A 23431-nucleotide genomic window follows, 5' to 3' on the forward strand; every position below is an offset into this window, starting at 1 on the left:
GATCTGGTGCAAAATGGTTTCTTTACATGAGTAAGCAAAGTTGAAGAATAATTAATGCTGAAACACAAAAATATGGTGTTGATAATGGAGTCAAAGTCTAGTCTAGTGCTAGTTATGGGAATACAGGTTGTTATGTGAACCAAGCCTCAAAACCACAACTTTTCCTGTACTGCTGTCCACAGAATGGAAGACAATGAAGCAAACAGGTATCCACACTAGGCTAAAAGCAACTGCTAGACAATGCTAAGTTTGTCTTTTCACTCCAACATTTGGACCCTAAAAATAACAAATTGGACTATGAACATAATTGACTACCAACCTGGATCTAGCTAAACACACATTAGAAGGCTTACCAGCTTATGTCTTTACTAGTAATAGTGATATAGTAATATAGTAGGGGCAAGGCTAAATGCTATTGGTCACAAGTTGGTTATTGGTTGGCTTGCAAAAGAGCACAGGACACCAATACTCTGTTAGGACAGTTTAAAATCTATGTTCTGCTGTACTGCTTTTTGAGCCATTCACATTGCTATACTCCACCTAATTAAAGCAAAGCTTATTGTGTTTTTCGACAAACACTCCATAAAAGGAAAATCAATGTGTTTCTTCTATTGGAAAAATAACCTTTTAGATGTCAAAAAACAACTTAAGATACACAATAAATGCATCGAATAGAACCTTTTAGACTAGGCCAAGCCTAGTTACCATACATTTATCTCATCACTGTTATCAGACTCTCAAAAGTAATTTGAATGTAAATGCTATTTTGCACCCACATTCAAAACACCCGAGAGGTCGTATGGGTGGATACGAGTTGTGTATTATGTTGTGTTTTGTGTAAATATATGCAGGCATGTTAATTGCAGAGTACTGCATAATGTTAGGCAGGTTTTGCTTGAAATAATTTGTTCATTATTTGCATTTCAAATAATTTCAAACCTCACACACTGGCTCACCAGAGAGCAAAGCGCTAGTAAAATCGAGTTTTTGAATATCAGTCCTACATGCAGAAACAGGTGTGCTAAAAAGGTGAGATCATAAGAAATGTTATCCTGATGTGTCATACCCACAAAACACACACACACAAACACAGGACCCACAGGCCTGTGTCTCAAGGTTGATTCTTGACTTTGAGGCTTTTTTTGGCGAAGAGAGGAAAACAGATGAATTTCCACTCATATAAAAGAACCCCCACTGCTGCTGAGGAGCTCGAGAGCAGTTCCATCCATCAAAGCTCTCCAAGACTTTACATGTCCCTTTTATTTCACATCAGAGAACAATAAAACAGACAATGCGTTTGTGTGTTTTATGCTCTGGAGATGGAGCGTGTTCGTGAGTGACTCAGTATATCACACTTATGGAAAAAAAGGCCTCCTGCACTAATAGGCCGGAGTTGTGCGTACAGGAACCAGGGGCTTCCGTGAATGGAATGCAGAGAATGAGAGTAGGGAGAAGGCCTGGGTGGGACGGAGGTGGGAAGGGAAGGGCAGGGAAAGAATGGAGAAAAGGACAACAAAAGAGACAGCTCCCCTGGAACTTAAGCACCACTCCAGCTGCGTGTCCGTGCCCTGCATCCTTGGGGGTGGTGATCATGTATGTATGTGTGTGTTTGTGTATGTGTGTGTGCATGGTTAGTTGGGTGTGGATAGGGGCTTCTTCTATGGCTTCTTCTATGCAAGTTTAAAATAAGAAAATGCATTTTTTTCACTCTTTTTTGTTCTTGTATATGTATTTTTGTGTGTATTTGTATTTGTGGACTGGGACAGATACACCAACCTGGAACAATTTTTACTATAACTGTAATGTAAAAACAAGTCAGAAACAAGGGAAAAGCTGAAGATAAGTTTGAGAAAACACAACAAGAGAAGATACCACAAAGCAGAATTCCTCAGTTATCCTAAGCCAGATATCCTAAAAGTTGGCAGTTGCCCAGTAAGAATATATGTTTTTATATTCCTATTAGACAGTTCTCAACATGTTTTATACTGGACATAGATGACTTTAGGCTTAGGGTGAGTTATCTGGCTAAACTGTAAAATCTTGCTTTGAGTGATATCCCTCCAGTGACATCTATAACTCACAGACGTCAAGTCGTCACTGCATGCAGGAGATATGCAACTAGATACTAAACATGACTGCTTTAAATGTACCTATTAAATGCCAAACTTCATACATGTTTTTTCATTGACATTTCTTTAGAGATGATGAAAGCCCTATTTGTGGTCTGAAAGTTCATGATCTAAACCAAAGTTTCTAAACCCAGTCCCTGGAGCCCACCACATTTCAGTATAAATAATGGAATGTCAAGTGGTCCTCAGAGACTTGTTTAAGAAACACTTGTTTAAACTGAAGTGTTTTCTATATAAATAAAGGATCTTCTAATTAAAGTGTTTTCTAATTATTTCTTTTATGTTTCATGTGAAAAAGGCAATTTTGAGTCAGGATATTCTGCTAGGGATTATAATCATAAGAAACGCCCTGGTGATCTCATATCTCTGTCTCTTCTCCCCATACAGTGGGGGAGGAAAAGTAGTATCAGGGTGTGAGTGTGCCTCTTTCCATCTCACCCCATCAGTCATGAAATAACAGCTGTCTGAGTGAATCTTCCAAAACCTTAAACAGAAGAAACATTGGACTGCAGGCAATGGTAAACCTGGCTAACTGTGGACCACCCTACATGGGGGACCCTTCTTCCTCTATTTACACTGACTGTTTTGGACAGAGACTGTTTTTTTTAAGTCTAATTCTTCCTGAAATACAGCATTGTAATGATACAAAGCATACATACACTTTTGCTTTTTTGTGTGATGCCATAGAAGAACCACTTTTGGTTTCATGCCTCTGAAGAACCATTCACAGGGTAAAGGCACCTTTCTGCTATAAAACTGGTTATGTAGAAATTGTTTTACTTTAAAACAGCTTCATAATCATTGTAACCCTTTAATGATGTGCAATAAAGAAAACAATGTCCATAAGAAGGATGATACTTTGGATTTGGCATGCTGCAAGCTGCACTATGTATCTCTGGTGAAGCAGAGGGGTTTAAAATCCTACAGTACTCTACTACATCAGTTCACATGCTTCTTTCACTAGTTTAGCAATTGCTCTGTATTTCTCAGCTTGCCCAGAAATGCATGTGTAAAGCGTGTCCTTTTAGGAAGCTCAAAATGTGCAAGTTACACTTACCCATCCAGCAGCAAGACATGACAATTTGTCAGCAAAATGCTGCCTGACTTGTATGCAAACCAATAAACCTTATAAAGAAATGAGTTTTAATAAAGAAGATTGCTTCAATTCCCAACCCTCTATATATATATTCTATTTTTAGAATACTATTTTTAATATTTACTTTTCTTAGTAGAAAGTAGAGGGGGTCCCTATTCGAAACCCAGGGTCCAAAAGTTGGTACTAATCCTCAAACTGCACCTCATGGACAATTACTTCTCTCATTAGCACGTACTCCTCTTTTAAAATGCTCTGTTCTTGCCATGCATGTGAAAAAAACAAGCACCACACACACACGGACTGGGTTGCTCAGAGAGACCAGAGTAACTGTAACATAAACAGAGCAGACAACTTTACTTTTCCGTGAGCTATGAGTCACAACACAGGGAACGAGAGAGCGCAAGAGAGGGAGAGAGAGAGAAAGAGAAAGAGAAAGAGAATGGAGGGGGTAGGGTTTGAGGGTAGAGAGACAGAGAAAGAGGTTGGCATGGTTTGTGAGACAGCAGAAAGCAGCAGAAAGGATAGATGAGTATGGTTCCAGTGTAGTTTGCTCTTTCATAAAGCAATACTTGGGCCAGTTTGATGTGGGTCTTGTTTGGTTATGTTTGAGCTGAAGGGTACAATTGTCTCTCTCTCTCTCTCTCTCTCTGTATTTGTGAGTGTGTGTATGCGTGTACAATCATATGCTGAGATCAGCTGGCGCAAGGCCTACCAGTCAGCAGAAACATTCTCTTGTTTATCTGCCCCCCTGCCCCTCCCTTTCATTCAGCATCAGTATTTTGTTGGGGGGTTAAGAACTCCCACCCTGCAGTGCCATGTTAGACCAAACACTGCTAAGGTGGAACATTATAAAAACAAATCCACCTTTTTTACTTTTTAAATCATGCCCTTAGACGAATGTGCAGAATGTGAGAGAGTGGTGTAGCTGTGTGTGTGTGTGGTTAGTGTGTCTGTGTGTGTGTGTGTGGACAGTGGAAGGTTTCCACTTACGAACAGAGCTCCTTCTCTTTGCCCACATATGAAGAGTTCTTTTACATCTGTTTGAGGGCAACTAACCATGTTGCCAGGCAACGGGGGAATCCCTCCCCCGCCCCAACCCAAAAGCCCCGCCCTCAGGATGACCTCATGGCCAGACCAGAGGAGAGGAAACACAGTGGGGGGGAGGGGGAAAGGGGGTTCCCGGGAATATAGCTTTGGTACACTATGGAACAGGGAATCCTCTCTGCAGTTACATCACCCCATCCAAACCACAAGAAAATATGAGTCAGGCCAGGAAATGAAGAGAAGAGGGGGACAGAGGGGGAGAGACAGAGAGAGAGAGAGAGAGAGAGAGAGAGAGACAGAGAGAGACAAAGGGGTATGAAAGAAAGTTAAGATTAAGATTAAGTTAGAGAGGGAAACACAAGACTAGATACTGAGGCAGAGTAAGAGAGATAGAGGAAAAGGGGAAGGAAAAAGAGAGAATTAGAGGGAGATACAGAGAGCAGTAGAGACACAAAAGAGGAAGAAAGACAGAGGATTATAGAGAAAGAAGAGAGAAAGAAAGAGAGAGCAGTAGAGATACAGCAAAAGGAAAAAAGGCAGAGGATTATAGAGAAAGAAGAGAGGAAAAAAGAGAGCAGTAGAGACACAAAAAGGGGAAGAAAGACAGAGGATTATAGAGAAAGAGGAGAGAAAGAAAAAGAGGACAAAAGACAGGATTACAGAGAAAGAGGAGAGAAAGAAAAAGAGGACAAAAGACAGAGGATTACAGAGAAAGAGGAGAGAAAGAAAAAGAGGAAAAGAGACAGGATTACAGAGAAAGAGGAGAGAAAGATAAAGAGAACAGTAGAGACCCAAAAAGAGGAAGAATGACAGAGGATTGTAGAGAAAGAGGAGAGAAAAAAGGAGAGAGCAGTAGAGATACAGCAAGATGAAGAAAGACAAAGGATTATAGAGAAAGTGGAGAGAAATAAAAAGAGAGCAGTAAAGAAACAAAAAGAGGAAGAAAGACAGAGGAAAGTGGAGAGCAAGAGAAAATAAAAGAGAAAGAGAGATTAACAGAGAAAAGACAGGATTAGAGAGAAAAGGAAGAGAGATTTTAAGAAATAGAGAAAAAAGAGGGGATGGAAAAGGAAATAATTACAGGTAGATAGAAAGAAAGAGCAAGCAAGGGGAGACGTAATGGTAAGAGAGAAAAGGGACAGTGACAATAAGATAGTGAAGGAAAGAGAAGACTAGAGATGATAAAAAGGGGAAAAGAAATAGAGCTTAAGAATGAAGGTTAGACAGATAAGGGAAGAGAAAAGAAATATAGAGGAGTAGAGATATAGCAAGAAGAAGAAAGACATAAACAGAGTGAGCAAATGTGAAAGGTAAAGAGTGCAGGAGAGAGGGAGAGGATAAGAGAAAGAAAGAGAGAGCAATAGAGACAGAGCAATGAGATCATAAGATGGAAGTGTAAGAAAGAGAGTATATATATAAAGCTTTTTTTTAATTACATTATAGTCAGTACGCACACTTACACCATAACACCAAACTCACCAGAAATAGAAGTCAAAGTAAAAAAATTAAGGTAATTTGGATCATTTCTATTGGTCCATTCATTTTTAAAAAATCGGACACAGTGCAAAAACACTGCCAAATTCATATTATGTCATAAAATAAAAAATGTGCAAAATGGAGGTCCGATGTTTTTGCCTGACAACAATAATTTGTGAGTCTCTAAGAAACAAACAACAAAAATATGACTGAGAGAGACAGTCCCGTGATCCAAAACAGAAGAATGAGCTTCTTGAAGAACAGTTATTAAATTTTTTTTCGGGAGGGAGATGACTGTTAGTCATCATTAAAGCTGTTCTGATAACCATCTGACCACAGGGTCCAAAAGCCTGTCACTCGATTACACTCGACACACATCAGCAGATAAAAGTCCACGGGTTACACAAACAGTAAACAGAGATCAGATACACTCACACTAACAGAGGAGAGTGAAAAAGATGGGTAAGAAAAACTGGACAGCACTTCCTCCACTCTAAAGAGGGAAAAACAGAGTGGGAAAGATTACTATATAAAGTAATGGTATGCTGGCTCTGCCTGCAGGGAATCGGGTTTGATGAATCAGATGGTTGTTACTGAGATTCAGCCTTAAATTCCTGATCTTTTATTGCTACCATCCACAAACATCTGAATCCATTGCAGTGAGACAGTGTCGGTATCCCTGGTTACTATAAAGAGCAGGGGCGACAGTAGAGGACATGGCAACCATAACTGCTTCAACAGAATCTGTACGATTCACTATAAAGTCTGGTACTGAATGAGGTGATTCATGTTTTTCCTTTTTGGTACCTGATCTGGCAGAACTCTGCCGGCCACAGTGTGAAAACACACACTCTTACTGGGACTAGGTAGCAGAAAAAGTTAAGATATAAATGAGAGTGGGTTTAAAAAACCTACATAGCATAATAATGCACATACATCCTTTTTAAGACCAGTGCATTTTTAATCATTAGTAATACCTACTGGCTTAAAGTTGATGACAGGCCCTATTTAAGTATTTTTACTTTGCTTTGAACACTAAAGCCCACACCCAGAGCCAATTTAATCTAAACTTTCTGTTCTACATACCCTGCAATCAGAAAGATACAGGTTTATCAATTTTCAATCATGTGTTTCTTTAGCAATACCATAAAATGATCATTTATTTATTCCAAGAACTATGGGCCTTATTCACCAACTGTTTTAGGAAGATATTATTTCCAAAGACTTATTTATGCTTCTTTTCAACCAGTTACCAACTAACATATAACATATACAGTAGAGTCTACTACTATAACAGTTCTCAGTCTTATAAGCCACCATATCATGCATTTATTGCATATTTTATGTTGTAAAGTCTGTGATAGATATACAGCTCTGGAAAATAAAGAAACAACTTAAAAATGATAAGTTTCTTTGATTTTACGAAATTGAAAACCTCTGGAATATAATCAAGAAAAAGATGGATGATCACAAGCCATCAAACCAAGCTGAACTGCTCGACGTTTTGCACCAGGAGGGGCGTAAAGTTATCCAAAAGCAGTGTGTAAGACTGGTGGAGGAGAACATGCCAAGATGCATGAAAACTGTGATTAAAAAACAGGGTTATTTTGACCAAATATTTATTAAATGATTTCTGAACTCTTAAAACTTTATGAACATGAACTTGTTTTCTTTGCATTATTTGAGGTCTGAAAGCTCTGCAGTTTTTTGTTATTTTAGCCATTTCTCATTTTCTGCAAAAGAATGCTCGAAATGACAATATTTTTATTTCGAATTTGGTAGAAATGTTGTCGAATGTTCTCAAACATATATCTATAAATAGCAAAATCAGAGAAACTGATTCAGAAACTAAAGTGGTCTCTTAAATTTTTTTTTTCCAGAACTGTATAATAACAGATAAAAAAAGTTTCACCATATGTTTAGTCTTCATCATATTTTTATGGCAGTGGACAAGTTTTGCTTAAACTATTGGCTACACTGTTCTCATAATTTCCAGTAAAAGGCACCAACTCATCTGTGTCCATATCCTTTCAGAGAACATGCAAGACAATGGAAATGCAGAAAATGCATGCAGATGAAAGAAACATCAATGTAAACAACTATAAACTGTGTAAAAAGTTTCTTTTTTGACAGTTTCCTCTTTTTTGTGCCCATATGTCAGTGGAAACATTTCAGTCAGATTATATTTATATATATGTATATTAAGTTACATTACATCTGTATACATAAGTTTTCAGAGAATGTGCACGAATATGGACAAAATTAACACAGAATACGAACAGTAGGCTCCATCTGAATCCATATTTAACATTGAGCATATGTTAAGCATTTCTAGCTATGCTCAAAGATTCATTTTGAAGTCTTAAGAGTGTATGTAAAAGCTGACATGATCCAGTATCGTGTGCCCATTACACTATTGCAGAATTCCAGTACCGGAACCAGTTATGCTCTCAGGGATCTGTGGCATCTACGCCATCCTGCCCTGTGATTTAGAGCCCTTTCTCCAACCACACTCCCAGTTGCCATGGCACTGTTGAGTTACTCTTTCCAATAACAATGAGGGAGCAGAGAGGACTGTGTTTACAGAGAGATTTATGACCCTGTGGAACGCCAGCATGTCCTCGTAGCACGCCCACAGGGGGGGGGGACGGCACTGAGCATAACCGTGTCCCAGAAGGGGCTTTAATTAAAAAACATTAGATTGGAAAATTCCTGAATTATACTGGAATACGACTGACATGCTGTGGCTAGAAAACAGATCGAGTCACTCACAGTCTCTTCTGATTGCTTCTCCTAAACATGTTTTCATTCACAACTCTTCAGTTAATTAGCCTTAACAGATTGTACATGCAATGGAGTGGAGAAATCAACAAACTCTGCTGATCTGCAGCCCACCAAGACCAGGGTTGCCCTGTATACCCCTGTATATTAATGGGTGAGTATACTGAGCACAGTCCAGTGAACCACAGAGATCTGCACAGCTATATAAGGTTGGCTGCCACATAACATATACAGTAGAGTCTACTATACAGGAACATTTTTACAAGGCTATACTAGAATAAATCCACTGTCAGTCAGCGACTGTTCTCCTCATAACATGCCGTATCATGCATTTATTGCTTGTGTTATGATCTTCTTCAGAACAAACTGAAATCAGAACTAATTGAAAATCTCTTACCACATCAGAAGGTTAACATAGTATATGAAATTAAATTTAATTTCACTTAAATAGAAAATAAAGAATAAAAATTAAATAAGATTAAAATAAAATACAAGACGGGTATATAAAAAGTAATAAAAAACACTCCGATATTTGGTTAAACCGCCTATAGTGGAGTTATGTATATAACCCTTGCTCCTCCCACTCTCCGCCCTATATAAACCGTCACTTCCTCTCTATTTGCGTGTCGAACCCTCCTTTTCCTTTTCTGTCCACTAAAGGGCGTGGGAAAATACTAGCAAAGCTTTGATTACGGCACGCATTCACTGTGGCATTTTTTTAATAAGCTTCTGCAATGTCACAAGATTTATTTCAGTCCAGTGTTGCATTAATTTTTCACCAAGATCTTGCAGCATTGATGATGGTAGAGTCTGACCAACCGCTGCACAAAGTATTCTCCAGCACATCCCAAAGTTTCTTAAAGAGGTTAAGGTCTGCACTCTGTGGTGAACAATCCATGTGTGAAAATGATGATATCATGCTCCCTGAATCACTCTTTCACAATTCCAGCTCCATGAATCCTGACATTGTCATCTTGGAATATGTTCGTGCCTTTAGGGAAGAAAAAATCCATTGATGGAATAACCTGGTCTATATTCAGTATATTCAGGTAGTCAGCTGACCTCATTCTTTCAGCACGTACTGTTGCTGAACCTAGACTTGCAGACCAACTGCAGCAAGCCCACATCAATTACTTAGTTAAATCCAGGTGTTTTTTTGCAATTTTTATAGAATCCAAACAAATTTAGATATAAATATCCAAACCCTACACGACTGTTTATGATACACTACACCAACAGATTCCTGACCACACATGCCACCAGGCCTGTGACTCACATTACCTAGGAGATTCAGAAGCAAACATTAAAAAACAAGTAAAAAACATTGTTGGGTACAGTGGTGGGTTGGGAGACATGGTCAGCATGGTCTCAACACGTTACATAAAGAGCTGAAGGTAAGCAAAACTTGGCAGCTAAAAACGGTACAGCAGTAGCAATTTCAGCTGCTGCAATCGTGCTAACATTATATGTAAGGACAAAAAAATGGAAAATTGAAACTTTTTTATGTGTTTTTTGTTTCAGTATTGCACTTTTCAAGGTCCATTTTCTGTGTTTGCACATGGAGTCGGTTCAGACTCAAGTTGGTGAAGAGTCTTGAGCGAATTGTACCACAATTCACCCAAAATCGGGTAGAAAAAATAAAATGTTTGATTTTCTGCAGCTAAAGTCGCATGCGATTTTAAGAAATTTAGAAAATCAGCCCATCAAACACTACAAGATTTTCACGACTGCACTAGAGTGTGCAGACTAGAGCCAAGTTGCATAGACTTGCCACAACTGGAAATTGGGGTTAAAATTAGGCTGAAAGTCGTGTGGTGTAACTGCAACTGGAGTTTAGTTATTGGAGTTTGAACCAGGTATTATCGTGGGAACCAGCTGTAGGTGACATTCAATTTTTAAAGTTGTGCTTTAGAAATGGAATTTCCCCTTCATATATGTCATATAATTCTTTTGTTATAGAAGCCATTACCACCCAATTGGACAGAACAGTTGGTGAAAATGAATGTGAATGGTGACATCTGGCTACACACTAAATTCTAAATACACACTAAAAGTTAAATCCACACTGTTAGTGTTAAATTGTACACTCTTAGTGTTAACTTGACACTAGAAGTGTGGATTTAACACTGACAAATTCATTGTATAGAATTCCATGTCCACGTGAAAATACAAGCAAAAATTACATTCAATGCAGGAGGCTTCATGCACATATTCTACAGATCAGTGCAGTGTTACCTTTACCTTTCATAGGACATGACAAAAGTTATTAGATACAATACTACTCCCCGGTTCAATTACATGTGGTATGTCCATATACAATTTCTGAAATAGCACTATTTTATTCAGCTTTGTTGCTTGCATATTACACATCAACACCAGCTTAGTAAAAGAACAGGCCTCTAGCAATAGGATTTTTACTATGAGTCACCACATTAGCATCGGAGAAACCAGAGTGAGAGAGACAAATCGAGATAGATAGAGAGAGACAGCCAGAAAAAGAGAGAGAGAGAGATAGTATAGAAGCAATGCCAGAAGATAGCGCTCACTGTAGCAGCAGCAGGCCAGAGACCCCTGAACCAACTCTGCGTCTCAGACAAGCGCAGAGATTAAGTGCGTAGAACTAGGAGGAATTACATGACCCAAACTGGCTAAAAAAACACAAAGCAGCGACGGATGCCAAGAGCGAATGAAGCCATGTACGGCCCCGTGGGCCAAGGCCAAACAGAGCCGAGGATTTCTCCAAGCTCTGCTGCTTTATGAGCTTTCAGGCTTGGCTAGTCAGGGAGAGTCCTGAATCAAACACAGAGCGAAAATATTAAACTCACACACACACACACACACATAAGGAAACAGGACCCAGAGCCCTCTTCCCCAGAACAATCACCCAAGTATGCAATGCAACCTATTTATAGCCTCCACAGGCCATCTCGCTTACCCCTCCCACAAGTGTGTGTTTGTGTGTATGTGCATGTACTCGGGGAGTTCAGATGTCTACCTCTTCCCTCTGGTTTCACCTCATATGCTACTCGCTAATCACTTGACGTAATGCGAGGGTAGACTGGACTCCTTCCCTCCTGCCAGCAGAGCAGGGTGATTACCTCTGCAGAACCCCAGAACGTGTGCCAAATAGATGGAAGACAAACCGATCTTTCTAAATGACGTAGATGACTGAGGTATTCATGTAACTTGGCCATATAAGGCTGCTGAGTTTAAAGCAGGCAGATAAAATACATTAATTATCAGCTCACTCGTGCATGTTTGTCATCAATAACATCCATCATGGCCAATGTAAACGGTGTAAACTGTGAACTCACGTGTTCCATCTGCAGACAGCTTACATAAGAAAATCCTCTAATTTCTCAGACATATTACGTACTCTAGGTGTTTAAAAACAGAGCCTAGAGTCACATTTTTCTGTCTGGCTATTAAAGCCTCTTCCTCACAACTAGACTGAACAGCTCAGAGCTCATTAATTCACCTGTAATAGTTTTAAAGTCGGTTTGAAAAGAACAATGATTCTCTATTCATTTTAAATGCGCCAGAGATTTTACCTTGATCTTAAGTAAATAAATAGTAACTATGAGACTTGTTTGGTTTGGGGTAAAGGGTGCCCTAAGATGGTTTACAAGCCCATTTACACCCAAAACAAAAGAAACTCCAGATTGCTCAGTCTAATTTTGTAGTGTGCAAATGTGGAACCACATGGGGTACCACAGCAAACACTTGACATCTAGGATACCATTGTAACGGCCTGCAAATGATAAACACCTACAAACACCCTAGCAACCACTGCAGAACACCTCAGCCACTGAAATCTTAAAATCTCATTGCAATCAACTTGCAACACTGTAGCACCAACTTGCATGCACTCAGCAACATCACAGCAACCACATGGTATACTATATCAGCTACTTTCAGTAACAGCCCCCTAGCAGTCAGCTAGTGACCACTTTTTAACACCACTGTAACAACCTGGGGTACTATTACAAGCACTTTAGCATCACCATAGCAACCAATTAGTAATACCAGTGAAATATAAGTATACTGCCATACCACCCACACAGTATTAGAGTAGCAGGAGCTAGCTAAAGAAAATATTGTAAGGTCTGACATAGTTAGCTTTCAGCCTAGCACCTATTAGCTTTATTGATGTGTGGACACCTACAGTAGTGGTTTACATAAACATCTAGAGTTAGCTTGTAACCTTATAACTCCTTGCTTCCACATTCTCCTGAAGTAGCTGCTGTGTTTAGCCTCAAATCTTTACATTCTGTCATTTTTATCACATCATCACATATAGCAAAAATATTTATAACAAACCAATTAAAAATGATGAGTTTCTTTGATTTTACCAAATTGAAAAACCACTGGAATATAATCAAGAGGAAGATGGATGATCGCAAGCCATCAAACCAAACTGAACTGCTTAAATTTTGGCACCAGGAGTGGCATAAAGTTATCCAAAAGCAGTGTGTAAGACTGGTGGAGGAGAATATGCCAAGATGCATGAAAACTGTATTTCACCAAATATTAATTTTCGATACTTAAAGAATATGAACTTTCTTCCTTTGCATTATTTGAAGTCTGGAAGCTCTTTTTCTTTTTTAGTTATTTCAGCCGTTTCTCATTTTCTGCACATAAATGTTCTAAATGACAATATTTTAATTTGTAATTTGGGAGAAATGTTTATAGAATAAAACAACAATGTTGATCTCACTCAAACTTATACCTATAAATAGCAAAATCAGATAAACTGTTTCAGAAAGGGAAATGCTCTCTTAATTATTTCCAGAGCTGCATTTGATTTTTTTTGGTTTTAAAACCAAAATCATCCTGGCTAAAAAATCCAGCTCAAGACCAGCTGGTCGTCCAGAGAAAACAAACCCTATGTTGGATGACTAACTTGTTAGCTAGCTCTTGACCACCATAGGATATGTTTTTTCTGGATGGCCAGCTGGTCTTGAGCTGGATTTTTTCGAAGGGATACTCAAGGCAAGTATGCAAATGTCAATGCCAGTGCCCGACAAATTGGATGCTGCAGCAGCGCCAACTTCAGGTAATGCTTAGAATGCAGCTTGCACTTGCGTTTTCTGATGAAATCTGCTGTGCCACATTTTTAAATGCAATTATACAGAACACCCAGTCTGTGATGTAAAGCATCCAAAGTATGGAGCCTGGTGTTTGGTCTTACCAGCAGACTATAGACAGAGAGATAGAGAGATAGAGAGAGAGGTGGACTGTATGAAGACAGACGCTCTGAGACATTGTCCAGAGCAGGGTTATGTAGGGCCTGTAACAGTATGTGCACCACAGTAGTGCCTCAAATATAATTGAGATATAAACACACATACTTTGTGGATCACTATGAGAACATACAGACTTGGACAGCTTAAATAGCAGTTTAGCCATATCTGCTCTGGACTTGCCAAGCCATAAGCCAAAGCAGCCCGAGTCTAGATGGGTGGGAGGAGCTTGTGGTCGCATTTTGGAACAGGAGCAGCCATCTCAGCAGCATGAGCATAAATAATAACGGTGTTGATAGAAGATGCAGAAGACTGAGATATGCAGAAAGAGGTGAGTGATGTGTATAGTGGGAGTGAAGGAAATATTGGAGTAATTCCATAATGCACTGGGGAGTGGTTGGTGTGGGTGTATATCTCTAAACAGAGTGAGCACAAGGGAGAGGGGTATTAGTGGATGCCTGACAGAGAGATGTAGGAGAGATCAGGGTGAGGTGGGATTGGGAAAAGACCTGTAGGAGTGGAAGGGAGAACAGAGGGAGAGAGAGAAAGAGGGGAGTGAAGGGGAGAATGCCTGAGGGATGAATCAGCCTGGTAAATATGTGCTTCATTAAGATACCACACCCTAATACCTTTTCTCTCTTTCTCTATTTAGCTCTTTCCCTCTTTCTATCTCTCTCTCTCTCTTTCTTTCGTTCTTTCTGCTGCCTAAACGCATCCCTGAAAAACATTGAAAACGTCTGGTTGCACATGTATCCATTTACCCAACTAAATGAGCAAATATACAACAGGCTACAGGCCAAGAGTTGTTTTTTAAGCAATTACGTTCCCCAGAATGAAAAACTTCTGCTGAGAACCTGGATGGGTACTGATAAAACCAAGATGATATGACCACATCTGATTGGAACTTTACTTTATTTACTTTGCAGAGCTGTCACATATGTCATCAACAGCAGCTCCTTGCAGAAGCAGATGGTGTAGCATAGTGGATACAACAACAACAACAATGCCTTCCCTGTGACATTCACACTAGGGGTCACAATCTTGGTGAGCACACCACTATGCTCCTTAAAAAAAGTTGCTCTAAAAAGAGCATCAGCTACACTTCTGTAGGCCAAAGTGGACACTATTTAAAAAGACAGGAGTTGTTTTTTAAGCAATTATGTTACTCAGAATAAAGAACATTTGTTGAGACCCTGAATAAAGGATATTGACCAGGTCCCGTTGCACAAGCTACACCCAATTTAGCTAAGCCAATTAGCCCACCCACATACTAGGACTCCTAGTATCACTTGCAAAGCTCTTTTTTACGGCTTTTGCACAAGTAGAGTAAATAGAAGCCCATGTGAAGTCAGCCACCACCTCTTTTTGAACTAATGCCAGTGCGGCTTTAGTCAATATCCAAAGCATGTAGAGGAAAGCGCAGAATTCCCAGCTTGTATACATCAGCCTACAGATGCCGGTGCTGGCCAGCATCACAATGGGCATCACAATCACGCAGAGAGACAGCATGACCACATTGTGCTTTCTTGTGCACTGTCTGCTGATATAAATGCAGAATAACACACTCATAATCATCGGCAATGATGTCAAGGCCAGTTTTTGGTCTTTTAGTTTGTTAACAATCATGAAAATCAAAATCAAAGATCAGCAGTGGATTAAACTTTAAAAGCTGGTACCTGATCCATTTAAAATGCCTTGATAGGCCCCAATCCTGAGTCAGTGGATTGGGTCCATGTTTAGCGCTACAAAATGTCTGACAAAGATCTGATCAGCAGCAGCTTCTCACAGAGTGATTGGTGTAGTCTTCTATGGTAGACTACGGGTTAATTCTTTGTCTGAGTGAACACAACACTCCACAACATGAGTCCTTGGGAAAGACATCCAACTCTCCTACCTGTGTAACATGTCTCAAATGTAAGTTAGCTTTGATAAGGGCTTTAGCAAAATTCAGAAAAATGTAAATGTGCACAATATATGTGAATCTTGGGTTCTGAATTTGGAAAAAATGTTAAATATATAAAAATATTTGTGTTGATGGTAATTTGTGATGTGTTTGTATTTATGTACAAGGGAGAGTAGAGGGGAGGACTTGTCTGGGTGGGGCCGGCTACAGTAGCTGTTCCCTCAAGCATCCAGCAATTCAGGAGTTTCATCACAATGTCGGAATCCCCCTTGCACACACACACACACACCAACACAGAGGCACACAACTCACACACAAGGTACACAAGTACATGAAATTCCGTGCAAAGAGCAAACAAAGGCAACAAAGGCGAGAGTAACTTTTAACACAAATAATCTGTTCACACTTTCCACTTTCCCCTACTGAGAAACACACACACTCTCTGTCCAGCTCAAGAGTTCCTGCTGTAAAGGAATTTGTCCTTGACGACTACAGCATGCGCACTTCTTCAGCCACTGCTTTCACATACCTGAAAAAGTTGCAAAGACATCCACCCTCACGTAAAAAAGGTTACACACTTTTTCCTAACATCCCACCCACATCTTCTTCACCTGTCAATGCTAATGATGATTTATTTCCCACTGGAGCTTCCTCTCTCTCCCATTCGCTCCCTCACTCACTCACCTGCTCTCTCACTCACTCGCTCTATCTGTTATCTGTTGGGTAAGACCACACTCTTAATGTTTCCAGAGTTTCTTTCCCCACACATGACATGTATTAGCAGGCTGTCATAGCAAGTTTTATGGTGGTGATGAATAAGAGTCAGAACGAGTGATAACTCACTGAATGAACAGATCTCCTACTGACTCGAGTGAACCGACAGAACCTAATCCTTTTGAATTGATGCACCAAAGATCAATCTTCAACCCACACTTTAACCACACTCTGGGCTTACAGTGGATGGGCAACTAGAATATACACTAGCATGTCAAATATCAAGGGATACGAGTCTAGCATTGTGTCCCATGACTTTTGCCACGACCCAGTGAAGCTAACGACACACGACACTGGGATATGCGTGTGAGGCCTCCAGCATTACATTACATTGGGCAGATGCTTTTGTCCAAAGCGACTTACAATAATGATGTGCATATACATATAGTAATAGAAGACATATAAGTTCAAGGTAAGACAGGGCCTAAAAGGAGGCTAAATGGAAATAGTGGGATAGAGGAGGAAAGGAGGGGAAGAAGGAAATGAGGTTAGAGTAGTTAGTTTGTTAGTTAGGGGTGTTAGGAGAGTAATGCTGTTAGGAGAGCAGTGCTCTTGAAGAGCTCTGTCTTCAGGAGTTTATTAAAGATAACGAGGGACGCTCCTAATCTGGTAGTGGAAGGAAGTTTGTTCCACCATTGGGGAACTCGGATAAATGTGGGTGTGATTTGTGCCACAGTGGTATGCATGGACAGTTCCAGACAGATGCCACTGGTCATGATCATATTCTCCCACTGTGCTGTCTATTGTGATTGATAATGCCTTCTATGATAAATTCCTGGTACACATTTGATGCTATGGATCAGGGTTAGTTAATCCAAGTTAAATGCCCACACGACTTTGAAAATGAAATGGAATGTCCATTTTTGGACATATACTGTAAGGCCTCACTCAGGCCTGCTCAATAATTCATGTCACCTTGCCAAAAGCATGCTGGCCTGTGTCCAACCTCACTCACAAGATAACACCTCATAACTTAGGCAAATGTGGGCCCTCCCAAGCCTCACATGAGGTAACACTCTGTGATCAATTTACATGCTGCTATATCGACTTTTGTCATATTAGTGTATTAGACAGATCATCACGTATGTGTGGCCAGGTGGTTGCGTGGGTGATGCTATGGTGTAGATGTTGGTTCCAAAGATGTTGCTAGATGGTTGCAAAAGTGTTGCTATGTTATAGGTGCTGGTTGGTAAGATGTTGTTTAATAGTTTGGTTATTAAGATGTGGTTTGGTGGTTTGGTTACTATGGTGTTGTTAGGTGGTTACCATGACAATGGGTTGGTTTTTAAGGTGTGGCCAGGTGGTTGCTAGGGTGAAGCTATGGTGAAGATATTGGTTCCTAAGATGTTGCTAGATGGTTGCAAAAGTATTTCTATGTTATAGGTTCTGGTTACTAAGATGCTGTTTAATAGTTTGGTTATTAAGTTGTTGTTAGGTGGTTACTATGATAATGGGTTGGTTGTTAAGGTGTGGCCACATGGTTGCTAGGGTGATGCTATGGTGTAGATGTTGGTTCCTAAGATGTTGCTAAATGGTTGCAAAAATACTTCTATGTTATAGGTGCTGGTTACTAAGATGTTGTTTAATGGTTTGGTTACTAAGTTGTTGTTAGGTGGTTACTATGATAATGAGTTGGTTGCTAAGGTGTGGCCAGGTGGTTGCTAGGGTAATGCTATGGCATAATGTTGAATCCTAAGATGTCGCTAGACGGTTGCAAAGGTGTGGCTATGTTATAGGTGCTGATTACTAAGATGTTGTTTAATAGTTTGGTTGTTGTTGTTAGGTGGTTACTATGATAATGGGTTCTTTGTTAAGGTGTGGCCAGGTGGTTGCTAGGGTGAAGCTATGGTGTAGATATTGGTTCCTAAGGTGATGCTAGATGGTTGCAATGTGTTGCTATATTATAGGTGCTTGTTGGTAAGATGCTGTTTAATAGTTTGGTTACTAAGATGTTATTAGGCGGTTACTATATTAATGGTTGCAAAGGTGTGGCTATGTTATAGGTGCTGTTTGGTAAGATGTTGTTTAATGATTTGGTTACTAGGTTGTTGTTAGGTGGTTACTATGATAATGGGTGGGTTGCAAAGGTGTGGCCAAGTGGTTGCTAGGGTGATGCTATGGTGTAGATGTTGGTTTCTAAGATGTTGCTAGATGGTTGCAAAGTGTTGCTATGTTATAAGTGCTGATTCCTAAGATGTTGTTGGGTGGTTTGGTCACTGTTGCTGTTAGGCAGTTACTATAATAATGATTGCAAAGGTGTGGCTATGTTATAGGTGCTGGTTGCTAAGATGATGTTTAACGGTTTGGTTACTTAGATGTTGTTAGGTGGTTACTATGATAATGGGTTGGTTGTTAAGGTATGGCCAGGTGGTTGCTAGTGTGATGCTATGGTGTAGATTTTGGTTCCTGAGATGTTGTTAGGTGGTTACTATGATAATGCGTTGGTTGCTAAGTTGTGGCCAGGTGGTTGCTAGGGTGATGCTATGGTGCAGATGTTGGTTCCTAAGATGTTGTTAGGCGGTTACTATGATAATGGGTTGTTTGTTAAGGTGTTTCCATGGTACAGCTGTTGGTTCCTAATGTTTGACTGGTTCATAAAACATAAAACTACACTAGTACCAAATCTGGTGTTTGTAGTGACATGTATTTTTGGTTAAACGTTTATGGACAAAATTCAATGTGATTCAATGGTAGTGACTGCCTACTGCAAAGATGCTAATACATAACCTTTTGCTAAATAGCCATTTAAATTGGAACATCTCACCTACAGATCATTAAGCAGCAGAGAACGAACATAGAGCATTGGGTAAACGGCTGCAGTAAACAATGTACTTCTATAATTATAACACATCGTAACATCTACTGCTTGAACTGTTCAGTACTTGGCCTGCTTGGATGTGACAGTAATGTTGCTGCTAAATTGGAACCAGGTGACACTGGAGAGAGCGATTGGAAAAACGTGCAGTTTTCCATAACCTTTCCTTCAAGAATTAGCTTCAGCCTATCACAGCTGCTTAGGTTCAAGATGTTTCCATTAGACCTATACACTCACATAGGTTATTGAATGTGGCACAGGCAAACGAGAGGCCTAGACTAAAACGATTAGCGTTTACCAGCGAGGGCTGGGTAGAAGATAGACAGTCTGTTCTACTCATTCCAGCGCTAGAACTCTAGACGCTGTTCCCCTTCACTTCTTCACAGTGCTTTGAGTGTGTGTGAGAGAGAAAGAGAGAGAGAGAGAGGGAGGGAGCTTGTGTGTGCATGAGGCAGGCTCCTCTACCCCATCTGACTCAGTATGTGGAAACTCTGAATATTCTTGCACCACTGTGCAAAGCTGCAAGCTATTACACATTACAGCATCCAGACTCAGAACAGCCTTAACTACAGACACACAGCCTGGGCAGCGACCAACCAGCTGCCACTCAAGCGCAAACTGCTCACCGCTTTTTCCTTTTTCCTTGTTTAGTTCCTTTGCTATTTTTCTACCCTGCTCTTTAATTTCTTCTCTGATTTTCTCTTAAACCTGATCATCTACTCTTTTTCTCTCTCTCTCTTAGGCCTCATGCTTTTTTCCATTGAACTGAAAAAGAAACTTTGGCTGGAAACCAAAGACTGCATGTTAAAACACATCATCGCCATGGGGCATAAACTTTATGTCTCTGAATAAAGAGCAACTTGACTTTTAAAGGAAGTCAAATGTAAAATGTAAAAATGTTTCACATTTGGAGCATTTCTATTGGTCCATTCGTCATTGAATTTCGTAGAGTGGAAAAGAGACCACAGAAAAACAGGGCTAACCTCCAGAATGAGGGGGTTGTTGCTACATTTATGGTTTAAGATCAGTCTTAGACAGTTCTTACCGCCTATAGCCACTGTCAGATAATAAAACGAATGTTTCCAAAAATGCAGGAGAAGAAAAAGACCTTCTAACTTGCAATTGAAGTCAATAGATCAAACAACAGATTTCTATTGTTTGATTAATCATGAAACTGGGATACATCGTAACAAACAAAAAAATGGCAAAATTCAGGGTATATAGGGTTTTTGTCCAAAAGTGATATATATAAGCAATAAGCAGTAGGTTTTTGATTACACAAGTGTCTAATTCACCATAAAATATAGATAAAATATAAAGAACAACGGTCAAATTCGAAAGTAAAAATTCCCAATGATATAATGATGATAAATATTATTTGATTTCATAAACTCCTAAACTTATAAAAGAACCATCCTCTGTCATAAATGCGTGAGCTTCAACTGCGTGAGCTTGACTCATGGATAAGTGTGTGTGTGTGTGTGTGTGAAGTGAAGAGAGGAATCCTCTGTTCTCTGAAAGTGTACATATGAGAGTTTGCTCATGAACTGGGTGTGGTTCAGGGAGTGATCAGTAGCAGAAGGCTGCCTGAAAATTACATGCAGCACTCCTAATCCAGGGATTTATATATTTAGCTTTATTGCCTGAAGTAAAAATAGACAACAGAGAACTCTTAATATATTTTAAATGCTAATACTTTGCCTTAATTAAAAAAAAAAAAGTGTTTTGATACTTAATAAAATTACATTCTTTATTATAATCAGATCTTAGTTGGGTAACTTACAGCTTTATATTAATTATTTACTAAGGAAACACATTCACTCCTAGAGTAAAATGCAAGTGACATGTGACATGCTTACCATTTTATTTCACCATACATGATCATGTTATAAGCATGTATATGTATTCATATATTATAAGTAGAGGGTGTGTTCCGATTTAATATGCATGTATTGGTGTCATTGCAATACTGGCCAAAATCACTCAATCGAATATCAGAAGAAATCCCATATATGATATATTAACCTACATTATCATGTAAATTCCTAAGCCTATATGTGTTCAAGCCTATGTGCCAATATTCTAGGCTTCAGATAAAGTTTATATCTGATTAATATCTATATTGATAAATACTCAAACTTGCAATGTAGATATCAGTATTATGCATAAAAAGTGTACATTGTTATGTCATAATATATTACATTATATACGTATGCATATATTTTAGTAAGAATTTGCTTCTTTTAACACTCACCTCACCTTTATGCAAACCACGCCCCAAAGACATTATATGCAAACACATTTATACACACACTGGTTCATTTTATAAATAATATCGTCAAGGTGTGTGGTCATTAATCCTATTTTATTCACTTTTCCTGCAAAAACCTTGTATTTTGATTTTCACTTTCTGACCTCATCCAAATATTACATCTAAATCAAATATTACACTGTGTTCAAATTTTATTATGAACGGACCAATACAAATGGTCCAAACTAACTAGGAATCAAGTCTTTTGTTTTTGACTTCCATAAACAGTTAAAAATATATATATATATTTTTTTTTTCTAAAGCTGTCTTTTTGGAGATACAAGGTTTTTACATAACAGTTACAGTATGCAGTGAGGACTGTCTAAGCCTAACCCTAAACCTTGTCCTAACCTCAAATCTAGCATCAACATGTACCTCAGTATTTTCCTAGTCATTGTTTCCACCTCATCGTGAAGCTGTTTTTCTCAGACACTTTTATGACTTTTGGAAAATCTCTCTTACACACACACACACTCACACATTCACACACACACACACACACTCAGACACTTTCTCTCACCTGATAGATCATGACTTTGAAGTTCCTCCTCTTGAGAAGCTCGCTCTCATTGCTCTCCAGCCTCTTGATCTGGCCAGCCTGCTTCTCCAGGTTGGTGCGCACCGTCTTCACGTTCACGCTGACTTTGCGCACCTTCTCCAGCATCTTGTTGACGGAGTTGGCCGTGGTGGTGTGGCTCTTGGTCAGCTTGGTGAGCTCGCCCTGGATGCCGGTCACTGAGCGCTCCATCTCCTGCTGCCGGGCCTCCAGGCCAGCCTGGGTCTGCTGGATCTGGTCCACCGTCCCGATGATCTTGTCCAGCAGGGAGAGGATCATCACACCGTTCACCTGCCCATTGCTCTTGTCTCCTTCCTCGGCCTGCTCTTTTTCTGCAGCATCTTTGGCCTTCACCTCTGAGGTGGAGGCCCCCTCCTCATCATCAGAGGGTGGCAGGTTGACCTCGTCGTCGGAGATCTCGGTGAGGGTCTTGTGCTGCTCAGGGGTGTCCAGCTGCAGGGTGGGGACTTCCAGCACCTCCATGGCGGCAGAGCTTCAGGCTGCAGGTGGGAGAAGAAACAGAACACTGAGGAGTGCACTCTGGAACTTTACCTTACTGGTTTCCCTTTACTTGTTAGGACTTTTCTGCTCTGGTTCTGGTTCTGTTTGAAACACCCCACGCACACCCTCTCTCAATCGCTCAAGCTCTCAGTGTGTGTTCTAGGTGGCTGGAGAGGCTCAGTGCAGCATGAGTGCTGGGACACGAATGGCAGAGCGCTCTGGGAAACTCTTCTGACAAATCAGCTGCTTGCCAGCTTTTCCCTTTTTTCCCCTCCCACTCTCTCTCTTTCTCTCTCTCTCTCTCTCTCTCTCTCGCGCTCTTGCTCCCTCACTCTTTCCTTCCCTCTCTCCCACTCCCGTACGTGCGTTTTTATTTGTGTGTGTGTGTGTATATATGTGAGCAAGCACTACTCCACCCAGTGGTCCTCTATGGGGGAAGCCTTATATAGGGATTTTTGGAATATTTAGCGAGGGGCTGTGGAGAGCGCAGTAGTGGTGGGCAGGCAGAGACACAGCTAGGGGTGGAATGTGGATACACTGCTTCAGGGGTGAATCCCAAAAGGCCCATTTTCCCCACAACTTTTTCCATAAGCAGCAACTGGGAGAGAGATGGGAAAGTGACAGCTGGGTGTTTAACTACTGTGTGTGTGTGTCTGTGTGTGTGTGCGAGCGCTCAAAAAGTACTGGGCTGTGTTCAACCCAATTTAGGTGAATTCCACAACCAAACACAGGGTTACTAAGCAACAGAACAGACGCTAGATTAAAGTAAATAACCCAAAGTGCTGGGTCATAGTACTGTATG

General features: G+C 40.1%; 1 protein-coding gene across 1 annotated transcript in view; it reads right to left on the bottom strand.

Annotated features, from left to right (window-relative positions):
- The window catches only part of cavin1b (caveolae associated protein 1b), a 29323-nt gene extending 6401 nt beyond the window's left edge, over positions 1-22922 (bottom strand). Inside the window, exon 1 of the mRNA XM_007239766.4 lies at positions 22093-22922. Coding sequence (XP_007239828.1) covers positions 22093-22611 — 519 coding nt within the window. The 5' untranslated portion in view covers positions 22612-22922. The remainder of the gene's footprint in view (positions 1-22092) is intronic.
- Positions 22923-23431: the final 509 nt, after the last annotated feature.

This window comes from Astyanax mexicanus, chromosome 1, assembly GCF_023375975.1.
Source record: "Astyanax mexicanus isolate ESR-SI-001 chromosome 1, AstMex3_surface, whole genome shotgun sequence".
NCBI classification, from domain to species: Eukaryota; Metazoa; Chordata; class Actinopteri; order Characiformes; family Acestrorhamphidae; genus Astyanax; species Astyanax mexicanus.